Here is a 9514-nt window from a genome sequence, read left to right as displayed (position 1 = left end):
CGCTGCTGCATCATCGTGCCCTCTCCGATCGCCTTTTAATCCGCTCTGCCTGGGCTCGCGGGGAAGCTGCTTCGTACCAGCGCTGGCGTGCGCCTTCTCGTATTTATCCCTTTAAGTGGGAAGTGCCCCACGGCCCCCACCCGCCTGTGTGTCTGCTGGACAGGTACCGCACCTGAAGTGATCGCTCCGCCTTTCTTGCTGGGGAGAATCACGCCCTTTATTTGTAGTGGTAAATTCAGTCTCTGATAGAACACGGTCTCTGTTGCAATTGCTGTGGAGTTGCTGTTTATGCAGATTCTGGCTTCTATGGAAGCACCTGTTTGCCAGGAAAAGGACTGAGACAGTTGAGCAGCTGTCAGAAAATAATAGGCGCCTCTCACTAGCAATCTGCACAAGCGGGACAGTGTGTGCCCCGCTCACTTCAACTTGCTGGTTCAAGTCATTATCCTGCAGAAATTTTCCCAGCTGACGGCCACCATTTGGCACAGGATCGTACTTTGTTGTATGTGAGTCATTCCTCTGCTGCCAGAATGGGCTGTATCTGAGAACTTCAGAGTGTTTGTGGCCAATGTGGGATCCTTCTAGGAGTTTGTATAATTCAATAACTAGGTATTACAATTTCATTTTAGAAACACAAGATTTGTCTTTTTACCTCCTTTGGCAGGTGTATTGGAGGATTTCACTGTGACAAGTGGTGTTTTGTTCGCCATGCAAAGACATTCACAAGCCATCTAGAAGCCTTTTCTACATCAGTGCTTTATAAGCCAGGCTCCCTAAATTTGGGTACATAGGAGAAGAATCTGGAAATGATGGTGAATTGCTTCTCTTGGCTATGATTTTTTAATTTTTCTTCTTTTTAAAGAAGGATTTAATGTACGTTCATTTTTATTTGAGGACAAACTGAAATTGGTGCTTCCTGCTTGCAGGTACATTGATTTGCTAATCGTTCTGCTTTCTTCCGCATGTGTTTTCTCATTCCTGTCTTCAAGCATCACATACACTTTTTTATGTCTCTCTTTATTTCCCTTTTGTCCATTCTTTTTTCTAGTGTCCATTTTCAGTTCTTCATTTAAGCAAAACATTTCAAGTGTTTCTAAAACAGTTATTCCTGCCTCTTTACCCTAAGTTTGTGATGTTGACAATGGTCCAGGCAATGAAATCAGCAGTGGCTAACTGGTAACTAACTCTCAGTTGGTTAACAGCCCAGCAGCTGGTGATTATCAAGTTAGTACTGAGTCTTCCTTTTGAAATATACCCTTTACAGTGGAACAGAATGTGCTGTCTAGTGGCTGGAGAAATAATACAGGATGATGTGTGTAGCTCTAAAATACTGCTCTGTTCCTGGATTAATTTCTTAGTAACAGTTGAATTCCTATGAATTTTAGATTTGCCTGTTATGGGGAAAAACTGTCTTGACTCAGAGAATTTAATTTAATTTATTGCCAGTTAACATAATCTTTGAATTACTGATTTGGCTAGTGAGATACAAAGAAGACAAGCAGTTAAACGAACACTTGGGGAAAACTCCTTTCCTCTCCCTTCCCCAGGCTCAACTTCACTCCAGACACCTCCCCTCCCCTGCTTTCCTTGCCTCCCCTCTGCTGCTTGTCCCCACTGGTTACACTCTGTCCCTTGGGCGAGGCACTGGTGGTGCAGGAGGTTGGGGTTGTTGCGTGGAGGTTTCTTTCTGCTGCTCCTTCTTTCTCATGTCTTCTGTTCTCATGTGGGCCCCTCAAGGATGTCCCTGCCCTGGCGTGGGCACCTCCACAGGCCGCAGTCCCCTCAGGTGTGTCTTTGCTCTGGTGTGGAGAGCCTCCTTCCAAGAGTGCACCTCCAGCTGCGTTCCCAACAATTGTCCCCTTCCCCATGACCCACTCACCCCTGTGTCTTTTTTAGTGTGCTGTCACACACCTCCTCCTGTGCTTCCTGTTGTGCCTTCTGTGACCAGCAGCCCCTCCTCTTAAATAAGCCAGAGCAGAGGCACCATGTGCTCATCTGATGAGTTGGTAGTTTTGGCACATGGTGGGTTTGGTCTGTTATGGAGCCAGCTGGAACTGGCCATGACCAGCACAGGACTGTTGATGGCCTTGTCCCGTGCAGCCCCCTGCTACCAAAACCTGATGTTTATCCCCAGTACACCAGTGTGCCAGTCAGGTGATGCTGGGAGAAAGGTCCTGTTGTTGCCTAATTACAGGAACTTCAGTCTCCTTTCATAAACATAGAAATAAAACCAAACTTCTCTGCTGTAGCTTGCTGAATAGCAATATTGTGTTATGTCACTAGGCTGGTAACACTTTGAACAATTGTGTTTGTTATTAACTTGTCTGTCTGAGTAGCTGTGCCTGCTCCTATATAACTACTGATACCTGGGTTCAGAGGCAGCCGGTTTCTGCAATGATCGCATTCATACGTGTTTTCATAGTAGGGGGGGTTTTTTGTCTAAAACTTTCTCAAAGAGTTACTTTTCCTCTGTTTTTCAGATCTGAAGATACTAGTTCTGCTGACACAAAGGTAGCAGCTCAAGTTGCCAGGGAAGAGTCAGAGCTCTGTTCCACCAGAGTGAGTAGTCATGTTCTTCTCGGAGATCATTTCACTTTCTTGTTGTTTTGTTTGTTCCACTTGTACAATGATTTTGTTATTTCATCCCTCTTCTCTTTTGGTCTGAATTGCTACCACCTTGAGTTCTCTGTGGGACTGAGTGTGTTAGAAGACATGAAAATAGAAAAGGAAAAGTTGAGATTTCAGGTTTGAGGGAATTGAACCATTCTCTCTCAATCCTTGCAAGATGGGACCTCAGTAAAACAAGGAATAATCTAGAGTAATCATGTTTAACAGAAGGCTTTGGAACAAAAAGTTTCTTAGGCACTAAACTGCTATTGACAGCAGAGCCTGTGTGCACAGGGCTGGATGCAGCTGTGGTGAGAGTTGGCAAGAGTGACGGTGGTGGTAAATGGTTGGTGTAGTGTTGAATCGTGCTCTTCTGTAACCTAACATGCATGCTGCCATGGGCGGGTATTAAGTCCCCTTAACATCTGCCTTCTCTCATCCCAAGTACATATTGTTTCTTGCTGTACAAAATCTTTACTTGACGTTTAGCTTAAAAATGCAGAAAGTTATGTGGTTTTCCTAAACTGTTGCAGGGTGCAGAGTCCTTGGAGTGAAGAGACTATGTGCTGATACTGCTCTTAGGCAGACGGGAAATAAGCCATTATTCTTGCTCCTCAGGGCTTTCTGTCCTACACTGTGCCTTAAACATGGAAACTGTAGAAATGAACAGTGTATCCTTGAAACGTCCTCGCTCTGAGGATGATGTGGCTAATGCAGATGAAATTAAAAGACAGAAGATCTCAGAGAAGTCTAAGACAAAGAATGACTCTGGGCAGAGCGTTGAGACTGTAACAGAGCAACCTGACAAATCTCTACTTGAGGACACGAAAAATGAAATAATCCCCAATGAGGAAAGTGAGGAGCAGGAAGATGAGGAACTAGAGGACAGTGATGAAGATGGAGATCCAGAGAGCTTTGCAGACATGATGAAGCATGGACTGACAGAAAGTGATGTTGGCATAACTAAATTTGTTAGCTCTCATAAAGGATTTTCTGGAATCTTAAAAGAGAGGTAACTCTTTGTCTTGTTATATATATGTTAATTCCTAGTGATAAGCAACTGTTGTTCTCAGTTTTCCTTTTCCGAGTCACAGGATTCAACTGGATTATGTACAGCCACTTGCATGTTTCATGACTTTCTTTTCCTAGTGCTGAGACTGAAAGAAAGGTTTAATTTATGTCTTTTCTAGATTTTTTTCCCTTTTCTTTTTTTTTTCTCTTCTCTTCTTCCCTGTCATATGGAGCTCTGAAGAAGGAAGCTGTGTATGGATAGAAATACATGATTACACTGACTTTTGCTGTTTGTCTTGCCCTCTGGCAGCAGCTTACAGCATAAAACCTTATGCAGTATACCCACTGTTTGTACCACTCTTCAGTGCTGATACAAGATGCACTGGAGAATGGTATTGAAACTGCTCCTCTTTGGTGGTTCTTTGCTTTTTCCTGACTTTTTTATGCTAACATCTTTAAACACATATATTGTCAGATGGTCCATTAGGCTTTAAATTATAGTCTGATCAGTTGACATTTACAAAACATAAAAGGAATTTTATAATGTAAAATTCCACACCCTGAGTTATAAACTAATAAGACGTTTGGATTTTAGCAGCTTTTTAAAATGAAACTTCTAGGTTTTTGAAATTAAATAACATCTTTCAATAAAACAGAATGCAAACACAAAAACTCACTGAAATGAGAATCATTGTTGCCCTGACTTAGTAAAGCAGTTAAGGATGTTTTGTTTACATGCCAAGAAGTCCCTGTTCTTAAATACTGGCTTCATATCTAGATAATTTTACATAACAACGTTATATGTACATATTATGTATGTATTTAATCTTTATATGTAGCATTAAGCAGCTAGCATAATCCTTCACTGGGGAACACAGTCTGTGCTGAACCTCCTTCTGGGAAATCTGCCAGTTTTGAACTGAGGTGGCCAAAGGTAGCTGAGTGGTAGAAACGTTCATGGGCTCATGGTTTTTCTTTGATCCAAGTTTATAGCACTTATAATTAATTTAGCCCTGGCGTTTTTATGGTACTAGTCACTAGCATGTCTAGACAGCTCTGGATAATGAGAGAGGACACATAACACTCCTGAGGAAGGAATTCTACCAATACAATATATGACTGTACAGAGGTATGGCAAACGGGGGCTTGGGGGAGTTACAGTATGAAAATTCCCATGATGAAGTTTTATTCATCTTTCAACATTCATAGACTAATCATTTTTTTATTTTTCTTTTTTCTTTTCCATTTGCAAGCAGATACTACTTAAAAATAATTTAGCAATTGTGACATAGGCTGGCTGTGCACTGTTAAAGTCAGGATTTTTTTGTTATTGGACCTTGTGACTCAATCGAAAATGTCACAGTCAAATTCTTTGTTGCTGTCATGGAGTAACTGTTTATTTGAAAGATGTTCTCTGTAACTGAATGTATGTAACAGCTGAATTTGTCCCGCTTTCCTTAGCGTGACTAACACGCACTTTATTCTGCAGGTTATTTAAACTGAGAGAGGTAATGCATGTAGCAGTGCAATACAGTTTTAATTGTCAGGAATGACTGGGATTGAGCACAGGCATTACTGATCTCTGCCAGCTATTGAGAAAGTGACTCAGAATAACTGTGGCACGTGTTTGGTTATCTGCAAAGCAGTCTACTGTGTTTAGATATGCCAGACTTTCTTCTGTGTTCTTGTGGTATCCTTCTGAGAGGTGGGAATAGACACAGCTTTCTCACAGTTGGAATTTTCTTTTATGTGAATTGAATTACATGAATTCAGAATTCTTGAGTGGATTCTGCTAACAAGCGGCTTCTTGGGAAAGGACTTTAAGTGATGTGGGATTTCCAATTTTTTTAGTTACAAATTTAATGTGTGTTTCTTCCTACCAGATACTCAGACTTTGTTGTCCATGAAATAGGCAAAGATGGACGTGTGAGCCATTTAGATGACTTTTCTGTTCCAGTGGATGATGAGGTAAATTTTGAGGTAAAGATTCAGTAATGGCTATGCTCTTTAAGCCAAAATATGCAAAGGCTGAAAGCAGTTCCATGAGGGTTATTGGATATTTGTTTTTCACCCCCAAATATGTGTTAGGACCCATCAGAAGAAACATTTACAGTTTTGTCAGATGAAGACAAGCAGCGTTTAGAGGAGCTCCAGCTTCTTAAGAATAAGGAAACTAGTGTTGCCATAGAGGTAAAATTAATAAATTATATTAAATTTGGGGGGGGGGGGGGGATTGAAGTAAGTGAGTGGCAGGTATATGCATTCTAGTGCATGTAAGGTGTAAGAGCAGTTTGAACATGATGCAACAAGTAATACCGAAATGTTTCCAATTTAGGGTTCAGTTCTGTAAAGCCTTACAGATATACTCGAATTCATGCACTTGAGTTGTCATTTTGATTTTTGGTGGGACAGTACACATGAACTCAAATACACACACAGAAATACAAATAATTTCTGTGGTGCTAACATTTTCTTGCAGTATTTTAGTTTTCTGTCTAGTGGTATTTTATAGGATAATTATGAAAGAAGGATTAAATAAAACATCCATCCTGATGAAAGACTATTTTCAAGGTCAGTATTTAGTGATTTAATAGAAAAGAAGATAAATAAATATGCTCTTCTGTAACAAGAAAAATAAAAAGGTACAAAATGAAATTAAAACTTGGTATTTTTAAACATCCAAATTTTCCATATATTTGAAGAATAACTGTTGAGCTAAATTTGGGACAAAGAGATGAGTAGGATTAAATCTGTTAATTTCAAATAAGCATTCACACATTAAATAATCTTATCTAGCCATTTTTTTTTCCTTTAATATGTAGGAAAACTTTGTTTTGCCAGAGTTTTAATTATAAGGGAAAACTTTATTAAGCACAGAAGAGGGGAATAAATATTGAGAAATTTTTTTGGTGAATGTCGAGACTGGGGTTTGTAGCAGAGTTATTTATTATTTTTGCAAACTAATTTCAATGAGTAGGCCAGATTTTTAAAAGTGCACCTATTCAGTACTTTAATGTGATTTGGTAGGTTTTCTTTAAGCATGCAAAATTTAACTCAGAGAATCCCTCTCCTTTTTATTACTTTACTTGGTTTCCGTGTGATCATGCATTAACAGGTGATTGAAGACACCAAAGAAAAAAGAACAGTTATCCATCAGGCTGTGAAGTCCTTGTTTCCTGGACTGGAGACTAAAACAGAAGATCGAGATGGAAAAAAATACATTATTGCTTATCATGCTGCTGGGAAAAAAGCACTGGCAAGTGAGTTTCAGTATCACAGCAGTTGGGTAAAGTAAATGCTAAAGTTATCTCCAAAATAAAAATCGTTAGTAAGTCCTTCAAGTGGAGTGAACCTCCTGATGTAGTCTGGCTTTGCTTTTTCCTCTTTGCAACTGATGCTGTGCATCTAAAGTTATTAGGAACACAAGGAGTGTCTCAAAGTTAAATTTCCACTTGTTTTTCTTTCCAAATTATTCATCAAATACGACCATGTTAGAAGTGAGAGGATCTTTTGCTGTTTCAGTGGAAAGGGGCAAAATAGGGGCTTTATTTTCAGTAGTGTTTGAACTAAGCTTTCGTGAACTTACCTGGATGTGTAAGTATGCATTGTGGAAGTAAGAGGTTGTAGTTGAAATGTGTGCATTACACTGTGATCTTGACTGTCTTGAAAATCCATGACAAAATTCTCAAATGACTTGAATAGAGATGAGCACTTACTTGTTTTCTCAGAATTATAGTTTTATATAAAAAACAGTATATTTACCATGATCTTTAAGGCTACTTCTGCTTCCAAGGCTAATTGTATTTGCAGAAAACTGTCTTTATTCATTATAAATCATAGTTACTATTCTGGAATAATCAAAGTAATGAAGGATTTTCAAAATGAAGCATTATCCACCTTAATCTTGCCAAATACTGTTTTGGTTACTAGGGATAAATTCAATGTTCTACATCTTTTAATGTTACGACAAATTTGTTGCTACTGTAAGTTGAGAAGATTGTCTACATGCAGAATGTTGCACGTTTAACAAAAGGTGCTGAGGTTTGGTTTAAACTGATTGAATTCCCGTGTTATTTCAACCTACTACAAATGATAATATGTAAACCTGGCCCGTTCATTTTAAAGATGAAGGAGATAGAGAAAGGATAAAGAGATAAGACAATTTAAAATTGGTAATAACAATATGGGAATGTTGTACTTTTATTGGTACTGTTATAATATATTTCTGTATCTTGTTTAACCATGTTTAGAAAATTTGTGTGTTTGCATGCTTTATGCATGGAGTATGTATACTTACCAGCACAAAACTCTCCTCAGCCAGTTTTGTTCTCTGTTGGTTTGTAATAGTTTTACCTCCACCTTTTCCTTCTGCTGCTTCTATTCTTTAACCACTGTTACAGTCAAGTTATTATGTTACTCAGCTGACCAGTCTGATTTAAGAGATACTGTATAAAAGAATTTAAGTATGTGAAATAGCTGAAAGGAATTTAGTGATGTGTCTCTAGGCTTAAAACATTATCTGGAGCACCATCTTGCGATGCAGGGGAGCATCATCTATTTAAACTCAGATTCCTAAGCTGTCATGCTACCAACACCTGTGCATGTTGGTGGAGATGTGTGCAGTTTCAGTGAGTGTGTGTAAATGCTTATGAATGTAGGATTTAAGTGTCCAAGTTCATTTTAGTCAGGATTATATTTATCTTTCATGTTTGTATAGCCACTAACACGTCTTAGTGTGGGTTCCCCAGGCAAGAAACATTTCAGAAGTGTAGAATATTCAAATATTAGCTGAGATATCTGATTACTTCTGTTGATCATATGAAAGGTTACCAAACATACTTTCCTAAAATTCAAAATTAGAAACTGTTTTGCGTCTATAGTAAGTTTACACCCAAAATACTTAAAATACTGCCTTACTAAATTGTCAGTAAACTGCTGTTTCATCATTGTCCACAAATGAAGTTTGTTGCATCTCCGATTGAAGCTTTCCATATGTTCACTGTTTGCCTCTGCACGATTCCATTGCATAACTGTCTAAATTGCTGTCATCCACCACCTAACTGTTGGATACTCCCTAAAGCATAAACAATCCCATAACCATAAACCTGCATGTTCACCTCTAAAAACGCTTTGACAGTCTAAAAATTAAATGCTACTCTTTTGTGCTCTTTATGCTATGCATTGGGACAGAGGTCAGAACTGCAACAGGTAAGAGATGTTGACATTTCATGCTAACAAAATGAAATGCCAACCATTATGACCTCCTAAATAATGACAAGACTGGCCAAACTAGTAACAATTAATTCTTTAAAAAAACCTACATATAAGTAATGCTTAAAATTCCTGAAACAGCCAAGAATTGGACTTGTGCTACCTCTTTTTCCTAGTGCAGTATAGGCATTGGTAATTCAGTGCAGAAAGGTTGCCAGTAATAAGTGATGTGAATTATCAGTTTTGACAATACTGTTTGACATCTGTGGTAAATTTTCTATTGATTTCATCAAGCCAAGCTTTTGACCTTCAACCTTTTATTTCAGACACCACTATCTATACAACTTTAAAAGTAGGTATCATACATCCCAATATTAAAAAAAAAGAGCTTCCAGCCCGTGAGTTGCAGCAAAAGGTTTGGGAAAAGGGCTTGGAAATACAATTTTACTGTCAAAAATGTAACACGACTTTGAAACACAACAGCAAAGACTGCAAACTGTCCCTCTGGTCCATCTACCCAGTTCAATACTTTGAAGTGTTGGGTGAGAAATGGTTAAATAGCAGGACCGCAGCTGCAGCCTGGTAGTACTCAGCAGTGAGGTGGATGGGCACATGGTTGTGATGCCCAAAGGATGAGAAGCCCAGTGATGTGTGTGTATATATATATATATATATATATATATAT

General features: G+C 38.8%; 1 protein-coding gene across 1 annotated transcript in view; it reads left to right on the top strand.

Annotated features, from left to right (window-relative positions):
- The first annotated feature begins 3254 nt into the window (after positions 1–3254).
- Positions 3255–9514, top strand: part of PUS7 (pseudouridine synthase 7) — a 20153-nt gene continuing 13893 nt past the window's right edge. Inside the window, exons 1-4 of the mRNA XM_010178443.1 lie at positions 3255–3619; positions 5502–5586; positions 5707–5808; positions 6734–6878. Coding sequence (XP_010176745.1) covers positions 3255–3619; positions 5502–5586; positions 5707–5808; positions 6734–6878 — 697 coding nt within the window. The remainder of the gene's footprint in view (positions 3620–5501; positions 5587–5706; positions 5809–6733; positions 6879–9514) is intronic.

This window comes from Antrostomus carolinensis, unplaced genomic scaffold, assembly GCF_000700745.2.
Source record: "Antrostomus carolinensis isolate BGI_N321 unplaced genomic scaffold, ASM70074v2 scaffold38551, whole genome shotgun sequence".
Taxonomy (NCBI): domain Eukaryota; kingdom Metazoa; phylum Chordata; class Aves; order Caprimulgiformes; family Caprimulgidae; genus Antrostomus; species Antrostomus carolinensis.
The sequence above is the reverse complement of the archived record's forward strand: the minus strand, read 5'-3'. Positions and strand labels throughout refer to the sequence as shown.